This window comes from Mirounga angustirostris, unplaced genomic scaffold (genome assembly GCF_029215605.1).
Source record: "Mirounga angustirostris isolate CCGP_5_RB_7025 unplaced genomic scaffold, mMirAng1.0.hap1 SCAF_14, whole genome shotgun sequence".
NCBI classification, from domain to species: domain Eukaryota; kingdom Metazoa; phylum Chordata; class Mammalia; order Carnivora; family Phocidae; genus Mirounga; species Mirounga angustirostris.
The window spans coordinates 66,830,934-66,848,678 of NW_026991722.1; the positions used below are offsets into that span (position 1 = coordinate 66,830,934).

Here is a 17,745-nt window from a genome sequence, read left to right on the forward strand (position 1 = left end):
AGAGAGAGAAAGAAAGAGAAAGACCGAAACACAGAGAGAGAAAGAAATCCTAACCCCAATGTGGCTATATTTGGATATGGGCATCTAAGGAAATTAAGGTTAAATGAGGTTATTTCCGTCTTATATGCCCAAAATACAACAGTGGGGAAGACACAGGAAAACTGCTACAGATACTCCTGTTCAACACTGGGGACAACAAGAGTCCGCACACAGCAATCACTGCTCCATAGAAATTCTTAAATCCTGCTGAATACATGTTACCAGGTCACCAGTTGGTCCTGTTCTCTTGGAATTCTTCCTAGCTCTTGGCTGCACCCTTTCGATTTTGGCTCTGCCATCTGCGTCATCCTTCCTTATTCACAAGAAGTGATCATGTTTGCAAGAGAGTACCCTTCTCAACCTCCTTCCTGCCTCCAGAAAGTTGAGAGTCCAAAGATCTCTTTTTAGTTTGTATAGGGTTTGTCCTTTTCAGTCCAAGTTAATACTGCTGTTTAAAACTTTGTGGTGTGTGTATATACTATTTTTCAGTTTACAATTAGCTTTTTTCTTTCGTTTTTTGCTGTAAACACTACACTTAACCATAGCATAAGTTTTGTCCTATATTTTTCTTTCTACTCACTTTGCCATTTCTTTCTTTTTTTTTTTTTAACTAAACACTCATAACACTCATGGTAACTCTTTACTGAGCATGTCTTCAACCTCATGGAAAAGTGATGGAAAATATTCTTGGAAATTGAGGTTGTAATGAAATTTTCTTCAAAATGGTTCTCCCCCAGGGGCACTTGGGTGGCTCAATCAGTTAAGTGTCTGCCTTCAGCTCAGGTCATGATCTCGGGACTCTGGGATCGAGCCCCTCATTGGTTCCCTGCTCAGCGGGGAGTCTGCTTCTCCTCCCTCTGCCTCTCCGCCCCGCTCATGCTCTGTCTCCTTCTCAAATAAATAAAATCTTCAAAATTATTTTCCCCCAGATCTGCAACTGGGTTCTTAGAACTTACCAGCTGATGCCATGGCTTATCTCACTGAGGGCTTGTTGACTTACTTCAATTCTTTTTTTTAAAGATTTTATTTATTTAGTTAGAGAACATGTGAGCAGAGGGGAAGAGCAGAAGGAGAGGAGAACGAGAATCCTCGAGCAGACTCCCATCTGAGCCAGGACCCTGAGATCATGACCTGAGCCAAAATCAAGAGTCAGGAGCTTAACTGACTGAGCCACCGAGGTACCCAGACTCCCTTCTTGTTCTTAAAGAGGGGAACTCCCAAATTTCTGTTTTGAGAGTATTTTGGTGGAGAAGGAGTTTAGTAATTACACATATGTGTTGTTGCAGGGGGTGCATAGGAAGTGGGGGAGGTCCTCAGAAAGCATTTTTTTCGTCTGAAGGGGTTCATGAGGTATTTATTTATTTGAGAGAGAGCACGAGCAGGGGGAGAGGCAGGAGGAGAGGGAGAAGCAGAACCCGCTGAGCAGGGAGCCCAATGTGGGGCTCGATCCCAGGACCCTGCGATCATGACCTGAGCTGAAGGCAGACACTTAACCGACTGAGCCACCCAGGCACCCCACCTGAGGGCATTTCTTACTTTGGGGACATTTTACTAGCTGAAAAAACTGTCTGGGTCACTTAACATCTCTTCCGGGGAATTGTTCTGTTTTTAGTTCCTCTCTCTGCTCTCACATTTTATTAAAAGTCCCGAGAAGAAACCAGGTGGCACCCAGACACTGTACCTGGAAAACTCGGCTAGTCCATTTGAGGGCCTTAGGTAGGTTTTCTATCTTCCATCTACATTAGATGGCAATGTTGATAACTTGTCTGCCTTTACCTAAAAAGTCTCCTTTCCCCATGTTCCCATAGCACTGTCTCAAGTTCCTTCAAGCTCTCACCAACAACCTCTAGGCTCTGCTAATAACCTTCCCAAGGGCCCTTCAGGTTTTCACTAGTATTTTCCTCAAGAGTCTTCCAGATTCTACTTACTGCCCAGTGCCAAAGCCAGTAGGACCCTACTTCCAGGCCAAATTTTTTTTTTTTAATTTTATTTATTTATTTGACGGAGAGAGAATGAGAGACAGAGAGCACATGAGAGGGGGGAGGGTCAGAGGGAGAAGCAGACTCCCCGCCGAGCAGGGAGCCCGATGAGGGACTCGATCCAGGGACTCCAGGATCATGACCTGAGCCGAAGGCAGTCGCGTAACCAACTGAGCCCCCCAGGCGCCCCCCAGGCCAAATTTCTATTCCAATCACAACTGCTGCCTAAAATGTCACCCCAAAATCTTAGCGTACATAACAACGAAGATGCTCTCACGGTTCTGTTGGTCAGGATTTCAGGAAAGGTGTGTCTGGGCACTTGTGGTTCAGGACGTCTCACGCAATGCTGTCCGTTCGGTGGCTGCAGCTGGGAAGGTGGCCCTGGAGTATATGGGGAGGTGGATGGGCATCTCTTTCTCTTCCTGTAGCCTCAGAACCTATGAAGTGTCTCGGCGTGGACTCTCAGAGGCTCCCCCCAGCACCACAGCCTGAGGGACTGGCCACATGGCAGCCTGAGAGCTTCACGAGCAAGTGCTCCAGCCAGGACAGCAGAAGCTGCGTTGCCTTTTTTTTTTTAACTTACGGTGTGTGTGTGTGTGTGTGCGTGTGTGTGCGTGTGTGTGCGTCTCTGTGTGTGTGCCCGCGTGTAGCACGTGTGTCCGCACGCGGGCATGTATATGCGCGCATGCACGTGTGTGTCCGTGCATGTGTGCATGTGTCCACCACCACATTCTGCTGCTACCAGGGACCATCAGCAAATGGGACCCAGTGGGAGGAGTGGTACAGCCACACTGTGGAAGGGAGGTATTTAAAAGGGCTGGCTCTTGGCTACAGCCATCTTTGGAAAGAAAAATCCTCCATATATGTCAAAAATGGCCCATTATCGGTAATTTCATATAGTTCAACCTAAACGGACATATACAAATGTGTGGGGAAAGTAACCTAGATTCCATTTTACCCAGAAAACTTTCATCTATTTGGTCTATAATCATTGTTTTTCTATAGTCTCTATCCAGATTTGGTAGGAAGTTTATACTAGGATTGTAAAATGAATTTGGGAGTAATCTATCCTTTTAAAAATTTCCAATACTGCTTGTATAACATAATGATGATCAAGTCCTTTAATGTTTGGTAAAATTTTACTGTTCAGTAATCTAAGCTTGCTACATTTCTTGAGGGAAATTTCTGACTACAATTCAATTTCCATATTTGTTACTGATTTATTCAGTCTTGCTTTTTCTGCTTGGTCCATTTTGGTCATGTATAATTTGCAAGAAAATTGAGAATTTTTTTCAAAGATTTTATTTATTTATTTGACAGAAACAGAGAGAGCAGAAGCAGGGGAAACAGCAGAGGCAGAGGGAGAAGCAGGCTCCCCGCGGAGCAGGGAGCCCGATGCGGGGCTCGATCCCAGGACCCTGAGATCATGACCTGAGCCGAAGGCAGATGCTTAAGGACTGAGCTGCCCAGGCGCCCTGAAAATTGAGAAATTTAATCTAACCTTTCATATTTAGTGGTACATGGTTATCCTTAGTATTCTCCTATAATTTTTCAAAACCTAAATTGTCTGTATTTATGTCCTTTCATCTCACATTAGTTACAAGTACTTTCTCATGAATGTTCATGAATCTGTCACCCAGTCTGAGAAACAGGAAATTACAAATAATTTGCAGCTTCTATTTGCTGCCCCTCCACAGAAGGAGATGCCGTCCTGAATATTTTGGTTATCATTTTCTTGCTTCTGTTTCATCATTTTGTCACAGATACATGCCTGTCTAAATAATACGTAATTCCATTTCACTTTATTTTGGCCTCTAACAATGATAGTATATCCCTAGGGCTTGAACATATGGTTTATTCAGTTGCAATTTATGTCACAGAACATATTCCATTGACTCTATATAATAGTTTATTCATTTCCCTTTTACATCTTTATTAGATTTGTTTTAATTGAAACTTCTATTGAGATAATTATAAATTCACCTGTAGTGTAAAAAATAATAGAAAGAGATCCTTATACTTTGCCCAGTTTACCCCAATGTTAACATTTTGCAAAACTACAGTACATCACAGCCAGAATATTGACCTTAATACAGCCCATAATACATACTCAGATTTCTCCAGTTTCACTTACACTCATGTTCATGTATGAAGTTCTATTCAGTTTTATCACCTGTGTAGGTTCATGTATCAACAACAACTGAACAACTCTTCAGTATCAGTACATGATACTGAACAGTTCCCACAGCACAAGATTTTTTTTTTACATTTAGTATTTTGATACTTTTGAAAATAGATTCATTTTATTAAATTCCATGTCACAAAGCTTTTCTTGTATGTAGAAATAGAATTGATTTGGATATATTGACCTGACATCTGATCACTTTGCTAAATTCATTTTTTTCATCTATTTAGAAATGATTTGATACTGATGAAAAGTTGAAAAAAAAAATCACAGAATTACAGAATTTACAGGATAGGGAAGATTCCTAAATATACTTTACCTACATTCCCCAGGTGTTAACATTTTACCATGTCTGCTTTCTCCATAAAAGAAAATACTTCTCTTGAAAGGTAGAACATGAGTTGCAGACGTAATTCCTCTACACTATGAACACTGCAGTGTCTCCAAGAGGGTCATTCCATTAACTAACCACAGTAAGTTATCAAATTGAGGAAATGAACCTAAATGCAGTACTGTTATCAAATACACAGAACTGATTCAAATTCCATCAATAGTTCCCATAAAGTCCAAGAAGCAAAACTTGGATTCAATATCCGATTTCATGTATCTTTAGTTACCTCTAAATTAAAAAAAAAATTTTTTTTAATTTTAGGTAAACTCTAGTCCACACACGGGGCTCGACTCACGACTCCAAGATCAAGAGCCGCATGTTCCCCTGACTGAGCCAGCCAGGTGTCCCTCTTTAGTTACCTTTAAACTGGACCAGTCTTTCAGTCTTTCCTGACCTCAACATATTTAAAAGTGTTGCCATTTTCATGCTGAATGACTCTAACCTGGGTTTCTTAGGTGTTTCCTCAAGATTTATTTATTTTTTTAAAAGATTTTATTTATTTGACAGAGAGAGACACAGCGAGAGAGGGAACACGAGCAGGGGGAGTGGGGGAGGGAGAAGCAGGCTCCCTGCAGAGCAGGGAGCCCGATGCAGGGCTCAATCCCAGCACCCTGGGATCATGACCTGAGCCGAAGGCAGACGCTTAACGACTGAGCCATCCAGGCGCCCTCCTCAGGATTTAGATTCAGGTTACGCATTTTTGGCAGGAATACTACACAAGTGATGTGTCTTTCTCAGAGATCCATATCGAGTTCCATATTTATTTGTGCCAATAATAGCAATATTCATTTTGATTGCTTAATTAAGGTGGTAAATGTCAGATTTCTCTTGTAAAATTCTTATTTTTCCAATTGTAATTAATAAGTATCTCGTGGGCAGAGGTTTTAAGACTTTCACCCACCTAATTTTTGCATTCACGGATGATTCTTGCCTAAGACAAATATTACTGTGCTGGCCACCAAGGGTTGAGTTTTCTAATTATGTCATTTCTTATGTATTAAGTGATATTTTACTTTAAAGAAATAAGTTTTCCCTTCTCTCCTACTTATTTATACATTTGCATATTTATATCAATATGGATCCATGGACTTATTTTATTCTTTTGGTTATAACCCGCTATCATTATTTATTTGAATGCTCTAACTGTTCCAGATTTGGCCAGTGTTAAGCTGGTTGCAGTGTTCTTTTGACAAGACTCCATCATTAAATTTTTGAGGTTTGTTCTATGACCTGGCACTTGATCTATACTGTATAATATTCCCTGTGCACTTGAGAATAATGTATATTCTGCTGTAGTTGTGGAGTGCTCCATGTATGTGTTAGGTCAAGGTTTATAGTGTTGTTCAAGCTGTCTATTTCTTTGTTGATTGTTATGGGTTGAATTGTATCCCCGCAGAAGAGATAATGTTGGAATCCCGACCACACACCTCAGACCGTGACCTTATTTAGAGAGAGAGTCTACAGAGATAATAATTTTTTAAAAAATATTTTATTTATTTAGGGGCGCCTGGGTGGCTCAGTCGTTAGGCGTCTGCCTTCAGCTCAGGTCATGATCCCGGGGTCCTGGGATCGAGCCCCGCATCGGGCTCCCTGCTCGGCGGGAGGCCTACTTGTCCCTCTCCCACTCCCCCTGCTTGTGTTCCCTCTCTCACTGTGTCTCTCTCAGTCAAACAGATAAATAAAATCTTAAAAAAAAAAGAAAATTGGAGGAAAACAATTTTTGTAATAAAGTGACAGAGAACTTGGCTAAACTGTGTTCTAGTGCTTCGTACAAAGAACTTATAATGAACTGGACCGTTTAGCTGAACAGGTTCCTAAGCAGAGTGTTGAAGACATGGCCTGACTTCTTGCTGCTAATAGTACAATTTGGGAGGTCAGAGATAAACTGAAAAATGAATTGTTAAGCATAAAGGAACTAGATTTTGAAAACTTGAAAGATTCTCAGCTTATCCATATTGCAAAAAATGAGAAAGCATGCTCTGGAGAGAACAAGGGTGTGCCTTGTGAATCCATCAGCCATCTCAGCAGAAATGCTACCAACTTGGACTGAAGGGGACAGAGAAAGGTGAATGAAGAAAGTCATTGGCTGTCTTGGAAACAGGCCAATAGAGCTCTCTAGATGGGCACATGGGTCATCCTTAAAGACAAAGGAAGAGTGACCCCAGGGCAGAGCCACCTCCTTGGACTCAGAGTGAAGCCACCTTTTCAATTCCAGAGGCTTGTCCACCATCCAGGGATGAGGGGCAGGGCCATCACCCAGTGGTCTCAGAGGACCGAGCATTTGGCCAGAGAATTATTCCCAGGCCTTAAAATCTAATGGAATTTGCCGTTAGGTTTTAACTTGCTTGGGACTCACAACCCTTTTTCCTGATTTCTCCCTTTTAGGATAGGATAGTCTACTTTATGCCTGTCTAATCATTGTATTTTGGAAGCAGGTAACCTGTCTGGTTTCACACATTCCCAAATGGAGAGGAATATTGCCCCAGGATGAAGCATACCCCATCTCACCCACATCTGATTTAGATGGTATTGAGAGATTCTGGAGTTGATGCTTGGGTGAAGTAAGCCTTCTGGGGGTGTTGGGCTGGGGAGAATGTATTTTGCACATGAAAAGGACACGGATGGGGGGCGAGGAGCAAGAGGGCAAACTTACATGTTGAACTACGTCCGTTCGAAAAAGATGTATTGGATTCTTAGTCCCCAATACCTTAGGATGTGAAGTTAATTAGCAACAGTATCTTTACAGAGATAATCACGTGAAAATGAGATAATTAGGGTGAGACCTAAGCCAGTAAGTGGGATCCTTCTAAAAGACTGGGGCAGAGAGTTGGTAGCGATGAGCCCTGGGGTGTTGGCAGAGTAAGCCTCCTCCTGCAAGGCAAGGCCCACTTCTTCAGGGAGGGGAAGGGACTCTGCACCAGGACCTGGCAGGCTTTGTAGGCAACAGCATCTGCCACAACTCTGCCATTGTGGTTAGTGCCAAAGGCACCAGACAATACAATTAACGTACGGTTATGTTCCAATAAAACCTGACTGAGGGATGCTGAGACTTGAATTTCAAATAATTTTCTCAATTGGTGAAGTAGTTTTGGTCTTTTTGCAACCATTTAAAAACCTAAAGACTTCTTGGCTTCCGTCCATACAAATATAGGCAGCAAGCTGTATCTGACCTGCGAGCTGTAGCCTGCCAACGTCTAAGCTACGTATTTCCGAGGGAAGAGCATCCAGTGCAGTTTCTCAGGAGTCTGCCAGGCTGAGTCCTCACACTTCGGTCAGGTATCCCTACATGAACTGTCAAGAGACTACTTTTTCTAGGGGCCCCTGGGTGGCTCAGTCGATGAAGCGTCTGCCTTCAGCTCAGGTCATGATCTCAGGGTCCTGGGATCGAGCCCCATGTTGGGCTCCCTGCTCAGCTGGGAGTCTGCTTCTCCCTCTCCCTCTGCCACTCCCCCTGCTCACTCTCTCTCACAAATAAATACATCTTAAAAAAAATTATTAAAGAGACTACTTTTTCTATACCGATACATGTTTCTATAAGGGATTAGCAAGCATGTGAAGTGGATGGTTTAATTCAGCAACGTCACCGTTAACACTCTTCCTTGAGATGAGCTTTCAGGGCTTCACATCTGTCACTGTTGTGATTAAGAGCTAATAGGACCAGAGTAGCCATCCCATCTCCTGTGTCAGATTTCCTCATAAATTAAAAGCTCTTCTATGGCAATAGCCTTCAGTGTTCCCAGAATCTTATCATCAGGGGCCACAAGGTTCTTGGTGTAAACAAGCAATAGCACTTTGTACTATGGGCTAAAGTTTCCACATTGGAATGTAAACAAGAACCTGATTTTCTTCTCGCCTCAGGAAAAAAGCCCTCTTTTGTGACTTATACACTACTGCCCAGCAACAATTTATTGATTAAAGCCCTTCAGTAATATGAGATAGAAATTCACTCTCCTTAACGTGAGCAGGAAAACATTTTTATTGAAGAGAGGCGGAAGCACACAGGCCAGAAAACCAGGTTCAAAGAGGGACAGCACCCAGACTTATTCCGGGAAACCAATACAGCAGGAAGGAACTGATGGCCCTCCATTCTGGGGCAAGAGTAAGTGAGTCCCACACGTCCCTCTGGTTCACATGAGGCTGAGTCAGAGACTCAGGATCCAGGAACGAGGCTACCATGAGCCGGCAACGGGCATAATGCTCACCGGTAGCTGCCCTGAGAGACACCAACCCGGAGAGGCACACGCCAGAGAGGTGCTCCTCCGGAGAAAACGAGGGTGTTCTCGCCAATCAGTGGAGAACACACTCTGAACTGCTAAAATATAATCTCTCTCTCTGCTCCTACATAGCAGCCCCGTGATAACTGTCAGACCCACGTACAAGACTGCTGAGTAAGTAAACTCATTTGGGGAACAGAATCTTTCCATTTATTAAAAGCCACACTACTTTAGTTGCTAAGAAATAAAGAGACAAAACTGATATTTAGCATTTAATATGGAGAATATTAGGGGATGTTATTCCACAAACTACCAAATATATGCATGACAAGTTACATTAAAAAATAAAATACCAAAGTTTTAAAAAATGCTATTCAGTGTTACTCAAGAAGGTCACACTAAATATTTCTTAACCTTCAGAATATGTTCCTTGATGTTTTCCTGACCATTGCTTTATTTACATATTAAAATAAAAAACAACTTTATACTCCACCATGAAAAAATCCACCATTTAAATTGAGATTTTCTTCACTCTAAAACAGCTTCAAATCTGGAATGTGACTCTCCACACATACATTTCGTATGGGAAAATGCTTTCCTGATTTATTAAATTTGGCAAGTTTTAAATATGAATTCTCTGAATTTTATCTTTATCACGATGCTAGTGCACTTCATAGTTACTGCTCCTCATTCCTTGAGTTCTTGTCTACAGACTCATAGGACTTATTTCTGAAAGCTTTTGCCCATTCATTCCAAATATGATGGTCTCTCTCTGACTTAATTGATAGGAGTGTATTTTTAGGACTTCCTGCTTCTGCATCCCATCTCCATTATCATCTAAAGTCTCCTGAGAATCAATGTCTGTGAGAAAGTCCCTAACATCTACTTCATTCTAATTTCTCACTTGTGAGTTTTTCGATGTATACGAAGCCCTGAGTTCCAACAGAAGGATTTCCCACATTCAGAGCATTTCCACGGCTTCTCTCCTGTGTGAACTCTCTGATGTTCACTGAGGGACGACTTCTGAGTGAAGGCCTTCCCACATTCACCACACTTAAAAGGTTTTTCTCCCGAGTGAGTTTTCTGGTGTATCTGAAGTGACGCCTTCCTGGGATAGGCTTTCTCACATTCGCTGCATTCATAGGGTTTCTCCGTCGAGTGAGTCCTCTGGTGTATGATGAGCTGGGATTTCCCACAAAAGGCTCTCTCACAGAAACTACATTCGTAGGGTCTCTCTCCGGTGTGCGTTCTCCTATGTATAACAAGATATGATTTGCTGCTGAAAGCCTTCCCACACTCACTGCATCCATAGGGCTTCTCGCCTGCATGCGCTCTCAGATGTGCAGTGAGCTGTTCCTTCCTACCGAAGGCTTTCCCACATTCACTGCACTGATAAGGATTATTTCCCGTGTGGATTCCCTGGTGAACAACAAGTTGTGTCTTCATATTGAAGGCTTTCCCACAATCGCTGCACTGGTAGGGTTTCTCCCCTGTGTGCATTCTGATGTGAACCAGGAGGTAGGACTTACTCCTAAAAGCTTTCCCACATTCACTGCATTTATGGGGCTTCACTCCTGTGTGAGTCCTCTGGTGTACGACAAACGGTGACTTCAAACTGAAGGCTTTCCCACACTCCCCACATTCATAAGGCTTCACGCCCGTGTGGCTTCTCTGGTGTAAAAGCAGCTGTGATTTCCAGCTGTAGGCTTTCCCACATTCACTGCAGCCATAAGGTTTCCCCCCTGTGTGAATTTCCTGATGGACGATGAGCTGTGACCTGAAGGAGAATACCTTCCCACACTCACTGCAGGAGTAGGGCTTTTCCCCCGTGTGCACCCTCTGATGAGCATTAAGGTTTGACTTGGCACTGAATGCCCTTTCACATTTGGTGCATTCGTAAGGCCTCTCTCCCGTATGAATTCTGAGATGGACAATCAGTTGTGACTTACAACGAAAAGCTTTCCCACATTCATTACACACACAGTTTTTTTCTATACTATGAGCTCTTTGATGCTTAAGAAAATAGGATTCTTCATATCCATGGAACTTATCAGGATTTTTTCTCAGACAGCTTTTGGTTGAACCTGAGTTTTGTGTCAGACCTTTTCCATGTGTGTTGTACTTATGGATTCTTTGTCTTGAAGGAACATGGGTTCTGCTCAGATGACGTTTTCCAAATGTGCCAAAAGCATAACTTCCCTCGATATTTTCAAACTCATCTTGATTTTTCTGGTACCATTCTTTCCAACCTTCTAGGAAAAATAAATATATATATACATATATATATATTTTAATCATCAATGTAGCTGATCTGGAATTACAGAGCTATAAAACTGTCATGTGATGAGTGTTTTTTGCTTAATAACAGGCCTCAGACACCGGTTCAAAAGAAATACTGGCCAAGCCCACATGTGCCATATATCTGAGCTATGGAGCATGAGGAACTGTGTTAAACCAAATCCCATTATGGAAATGGATGGCAAATTAGCAGTGATCAAAAATGGTTTCTTTTTTTTTTTAAAGATTTTATTTATTTATTTGACAGAGAGAGACATAGCGAGAGAGGGAACACAAGCAGGGGGAGTGGAAGAGGGAGAAGCAGGCTTCCTGCGGAGCAGGGAGCCCAATGCGGGGCCCAATCCCAGGACCCTGGGATCACGACCTGAGCTGAAGGCAGACGCTTAACACTTAACGACTGAGCCACCCAGGTGCCCCCAAAAATGGTTTTTAAAATAGAAGCTTAGGGCCACCTGGGTGGCTCAGTGTGTTGAGTGACTGACTCTTGGTTTCAGCTCAGGTCATGATCTCAGGATGAGATCGAGCCCCACGTTGGGGAAAAAGAAGAAGAAAAAGAGAACACGAGGCTTAAGATGCTTAGCCTGCACTGAGGAGCCAACACCATTTATCTTATATCTGAATGTTATTATTACAGGGGCTTATTCAAAAAGTGAATTCAGAGGATACCGAGTAACCAGGGTATAACATTCAGATAGGTACGAGACATTAAAAGTAAGACTCAGTTAGCCATAGGAAAATTAGGAGCAAGAGCATTCCAAACAGACGGAAAAGCACATACAAAATTCTTGAGAAAGGAACACCTGTTTGGCACAGTTAAGAAATAGAAAAAATGGGATGCCTCGTTGGCTTGGTCGGGGGAGCCTGTGACTCCTGTCGTCAGGGTCATGAGTTTGAGCCCCACGTAGGATGTGAAGCCTACAAGTTTAAAAAAAAAAGAAAAGAAAAGAAAAATATTTTGAAAAAAGGTTGGGACAGCTAAAACCCAGAGTGAACAGAGTGCATCAAGAACCAAATAGGCAGGCAAAAAAGTTTTCATCTTACCCAAAGGTAAGAGGACACCTTGACTCGTGTTGTGCTTTCTAGACTATTTTTATTAAAGATTTTATTTATTTGTCAGAGAGAGAGAGACGGAGAGAGACAGAGCGAGCATAAGCAGGGGGAGGGGTAGGCAGAGGGAGGGGCGGGCTACCCGCTGAGCAGGGAGCCCAAAGCGGGACTCAATTCCAGGACCCCGGGATCATGACCTGAGCCGAAGGTAGACACTTCACAAACTGAGCCACCCAGGAGCCCCTCATGTTGTGCTTTTAAAAGATGTTTGCCTGTTATGTAGAAAATGAATAGGAGAAGGGCTGAGAGACAAACGAGGAAGCCCTTGTAGTAGTGCAGGAAGACGTCACAGTGGTTTGGACTAAACTCTGGAGCTGAGCAAATGTGGAATGCATCTGGAGAGAACCAAGAAAATCTACCAAAGGACTGGGTGAAGGAGAAGGTGAGAGAAGGGGAGGCTTTAAGAACTCCAGATTTTAGGCTGGAGAAACAGGAGGTGCTGCTGAGAGAGAAAATGTTTGCAGGAAAAATTAAGGACTTTGTTTTGGATCTGACTACACTTGAGATCTCGGCTAAATACCCAAACGGAGAGGAGACAGCAAGTAGGCAGACAGACGGAAGTTCAGTGCTCAGAGAAAAGCAGGCGTCAACAACATGTAAAAGGTCTTAAACACCATGAAGGATGAGACCTTCCAGGGAAGGTGTGCAGATGACACATGTGGCCGGACAATGATGAGGCCCAACAGGAGCATAATGCTGAGTGTGAGGCCCACAGGGCACCAGGAAAGGCACACTCCTTAGGGGCACAGCCTCATCATGTTGCTACAGCTGTCCTGTGGGGCCACCAGGGGCTCTCCTGCCTCCTCAGGACCTCCTGATAAACCCTCTCTCCCCACTCATGCGGGAACAGTTCGCATTATGGTTTGTGCCTCAAAGTAGGGCCACTAAACTCAAGGACAGGGGTGAGAGTACCAAGACCAATGGCTAGAAGACTTCTCAGGCTTGAATAAATGCTCAGACCACTTTTGGTTGTTGGTATTGGCTTCACAGAATTAGTCGGAAAAAAAAGACTGACTGGAAGCTTGTTGGGTGGGTTGGTTTTTTTTTTTTAAGGTTTTATTTATTTATTTATTTATTTATTTATTTATTTATTTATTTATTTGACAGAGAGAGAGAGAGAGACAAGCAGGGGGCGCAGTAGAGGGAGAAGCAGACTGCTGAGCAGGGAGCCCAATGCAGGACTCGGTCCCAGGACCCTGGGCCGAAGGCAGACGCTCAACCAACTGAGCCACCCAGACGCCCCACTTGTTAGGTTTCGAAGGAAACCTAAGCCTGGTCTGGTAACAGCCTATGATTCTTTAGTCCCAAATACGCCCACATCTGCACCAACAGACAGGACCATATTCTCTCCAAGCATCGTCTCATCTATGCCAACAGGACAAAAAGACTGGAGTGAACAGGGAAAGTATGCTAGAGCAAGAAGTCGTCTTTGATTTTTTTTCTCAAAGAGGAAAGTGTGTGATGGACCGCTATCCCCCATCCACCCCTCTGCACAGAGGAGCTTCCGTTAGTTTCCAGATCCTTCCCCACCACTGCATGTGTCCAGAATAGACCGCTGATCTTTTAAGCCCACGTCCGTCCAGATCGTGAGGCCACAGCCACACCCATCTCAAGAAATCCTGGCCTTGCAACTGGACTCGGGCCCAGGATGAGAACACAGGCTGCCTCCCTTGGGGAAGGAATGACGATGTTTCGTGTTAACATTAGCATTTTTGAAGCTGCACAGGTGGACAGAAGGGCCCATGCGTGGCACACCCAAAGGGAGGACTCACACTGCTCACCGCAGAGCCACACGCACTTCCCCTCTTCCGTGCCCCAGCCCTGACTGGTGAGGACATGGTCTGTGTGGTCCCCCACCGAGCCCTCCCCGCCCCTACATCACGGCTAGTTCAGGCACTGGCACGTCAGCTGTAAGAAAACATGCCGGCAGGCTTCTGAGAAAGAGTCTGGGGACTGGTGAAGGGGATCTTGGGGAAAGAAACAGGACTTATCCAGTGACTCCTGCTGTGTCTGCATATGATGCCTGGCATGGAGGAACCTACCAGGACAAAGGAAAAGAAAAGCATAACCTCTCAGGGTGAGAAAAGGGAGGCAGATGGATCGCTGACATCATCAAGCTCCTTGTTTTTTTTTTTTTTAAGTTAGATAGTTAGTCATCTATGTACATACGCATCTACTAATCTATCATGAGGGGGAGAGAGAGAATCTCAAGCAGTCTTTGCACTGAGCACAAGCCCAATGCAGGGCTCGATCCTAGAACCCTGAGGTCATGACCTGAGCCAAAATGAAGACGGAGCCACCAGGAACCCCTGACATCACTAAGCTTCTGAGTTAAGCCACTGTGGAGCTGCTGTCCTATGGCAGACAACTGTCATCTGAGACTATAAATTCCTTATTCTTTATTCTGGTTGAACAAGGGATGTAAGATACTTGTTTATTTTCTCAGACGAGTGATAGGATGCTTATGAAAACAAATCCAGCAGGAAGAGCTAAGGAGAAGACTAGAGTTCTCAAATATGGCTAAGAATTTGAGCTTCCCATGCCTGAGAGAACACTGATCTAGTCTGGGTGACAACTGAGGGGACAGGAGCTATGAAGATAAAATAGCGGCAAAAACAGAAGCAGTACTAAGATTCGCAGCTGTACTGAGTACTAAGCACTAAGATGGACCACGAGCGCAACAGCAGCAGTAAGAAACGTGGGGAGGCCAAAGACGAAGAGCTCCTTCCCATTTCTGCTACTGAGAATGAAAAGTGAGGAAGCCCGGGGCTCTTTACAAGCATTTAACACGTGGGACGAGAGTGTAGAAGGGAAGAGGATGAGGATATCCGTGGGACGTTATGACATGGGAGAAAGCAAGCTTAGGCAGAAGAGCCTTTCAGCTGTTACAATATTGGTGAGAGAACAGCCAGATTTGGGAAATACGCCCTTCTGGAGGACTCGAGAGGGAAGGATAAAGAGGAGCCAGGAAATGTAAGGTGATAAAATCACTTCATGACACAGGTGAGACTGGGCTAGGTTTCAGAATCCTTCAGAAAAGTGCCCAAGAAAGTAACAGCTATAATTTCACAGTGAAAGAAAAGGAAACAATGCATTCTCTGAAGAAGGTGATGCTGAGCAAAGGACGAGGAAGACTGAGGGATTTATCTGTGGAAGGCAAGAGAGAAAGTCAACGTAAGGGAAGTAGAGGGCGTGAGTCACACGAAGGGAGAGGAGAGAAACTCTCTGGAAGCGAGGACAGCTAACGCAGTCCATGACCATGGGAAGGAAGGAAGCTAACCCAGAAAAACATCTGAGCAGAGTGCAGACAAGAAGGCATGCCTGCCCCTCAGACCCAAGAGAGGGAAGCCCAAACATGGGTAGAGCAATGGTCCTTTCCTTTCCTGAGGAGCTAGCTTGGCTAACTTGGCTCCTCCCGAGTTGCCCCAGTGGTTCAGGGGCTTCAAAGCAGAGCTTCCACACAACACTGCCTGAGGTTCACGCCCACACCCCCATCTTCCTGGTTCCCACTCACCCACCTGGACAGCTCTGACGGGAAACTTTGGCATTTATTATCCATGGCTCCTCTCCTTGCTCCAACTTGAAGATTAAATCAGGTTTGGTACCATGATACCCTGTTGATGGAAAATCATAAAGGATGTGGCCAAGCTGCTAGGGACTAAGGGATCCAGAACTACAAAATGAAACTGCTCACTGGCACTTGGGGAAGACTACACGAGGAGATGAGGCCCAAATAGGGACTACGAGCCTTTGATCTCTGAAGTTCAAGCCCGCAACCAGGAAGTCCTCTGGAGACCTCAGGGTAGATCAACAAAAGAAAAAGGGTGGCGATTTATAAATCACAGTCTGAGATGGACAGAGAAGCTGCACTTACCCACAGACACCAGGTGGCTGTAGTTCTCCAGGATCACATCCCTGTACAGGTACTTCTGCGTAGAGTCCAGTAACTGCCACTCTTCCCAGGTGAACTCCATAGATATATCCTTGAATGACAATAATCCCTGGAATAATATACATCCCATTCAATTGGATACCATTACGTTAGGTGACGTGGAACAGATGTACAGGACCTGGGAAGGAGAGATGTTCCTCCACAGACTGCCTCCTGTGCCCAGATCAGCACTGACTTTCAGAATAAAACAAAAAAAAAACCCCGGGGCGCCTGGGTGGCTCAGTCGGTGAAGCGTCTGCCTTGGGCTCAGGTCATGATCCCAGGGTCCTGGGATCGAGCCCCACATCGGGCTCCCTGCTCTGCAGGGAGCCTGCTTCTCCCTCTCCCACTCCCCCTGCTTGTGTTCCCTCTCTCGCTGTGTCTCTCTCTGTCAAAAGATAAATAAAATCTTTAAAAAAAATTAAAACAGGGGCGCCTGGGTGGCTCAGTTGGTGAAGCGTCTGCCTTGGGCTCAGGTCATGATCTCAGGGTCCTGGGATCGAGACCCATGTCTGGCTCCCTGCTCGGTGGGGAGCCTGCTTCTCCCTCTCCCTCTGCCCCTCCCCCCGCTCGTTCTCTCACTCACTCGCTTTCAAATGAACAAATAAAAAAAATCTTAAAAGAAAAAAACCAAAAACTTTTGAGCTTCCATGAGCCAGATACTGTTTTTGGTCCCAAAAATTTCAGGACGAACACAACCAACTTCTGCCCTCAAGAAGCTTCTAGTCTTGGGACGCCTGGGTGGCTCAGTTGGTTGAGCATCTGCCTTTGGCTTGGGTCGTGATCTCGGGGTTGTGGGATCGAGCCCCATGTCGGGCTCCTTGTTCGGCGAGGGGTCTGCTTCTCTCTCTCCCTCTGTGCCTCCCCCTGCTCTCTCTCTCTCTCAGATATAAAATTAAATTAAATTTAATTTAATTTAAAAAAATAAAAGCTTCCAGTCTTGTAGAGGGAAATAAACATTTATACATGGAGAAGAAACAGGTGTTACAAGTCTTTGATTAAAAAAAAATTATCCAGGATATATTTTGCCCAGAGATGGAGAGAACAATTCTAAACACATGGGAAGGTGTGACATCTTGATAGCTGTTCAACCCATCTTGAGTCTTAGACAGAGTGAGAGCTTGGCACCATAAAAAAAAAAGGCCAAATAGGTAAATTCCTAGCCTGCCCCTAGCTGGGCAGGGGGCGGCAGTCCCCACCAGGCAGTTGTGAGACAGTAAGTGTGGTTCCTGACATCTCTGTGAACTACCCAGAATGCCTATAATAAGTTTCTTTCATGGGACCAAAAAAAAAAGTAGTAACAAGCTACAGGTCCTCACAGGATCATTCAACAAACATTTCTGAGACACTGACAATGTGCCAGGACTGTTCTTGGTGCTGGGGGCTCAGCCATGAACACGTTCCCTGGACTTAGTGCATTTCCATCCTTGCAGGGGAAGGTGACAGTAAACACATAACTACCCAACAAGCAGATGGTGATGGTGCTCTACCAAGAAGCAGGGTAAGGGGATAGAGCCCAGGGAGGCAGGTGTAGGCAGATGGAGTGGTCAGGAAGCTCTCTGGTAAGGGACTATTTGGGTAGAAACCCAAGTGATGTGAGA

General features: G+C 44.5%; 1 protein-coding gene across 4 annotated transcripts in view; it reads right to left on the reverse strand.

The window, feature by feature from the left end:
• The window catches only part of LOC123853192 (zinc finger protein 26), a 60,020-nt gene that overhangs the window by 32,599 nt on the left and 9,676 nt on the right, over positions 1 to 17,745 (reverse strand). For 2 of the 4 annotated variants that reach the window (XM_045887903.3, XM_045887905.3), the window contains 3 exons: positions 16,088 to 16,214; positions 15,732 to 15,827; positions 9,068 to 11,060 (listed from right to left, as the gene is read on the reverse strand). In XM_045887903.3, coding sequence (XP_045743859.1) covers positions 9,709 to 11,060; positions 15,732 to 15,827; positions 16,088 to 16,214 — 1,575 coding nt within the window. In that variant the 3' untranslated portion in view covers positions 9,068 to 9,708. Of the gene's footprint in view, positions 1 to 9,067; positions 11,061 to 15,731; positions 15,828 to 16,087; positions 16,284 to 17,745 lie in introns of those variants that run through there. The other 2 variants (XM_064578100.1, XM_064578099.1) reach the window with 2 other exon arrangements.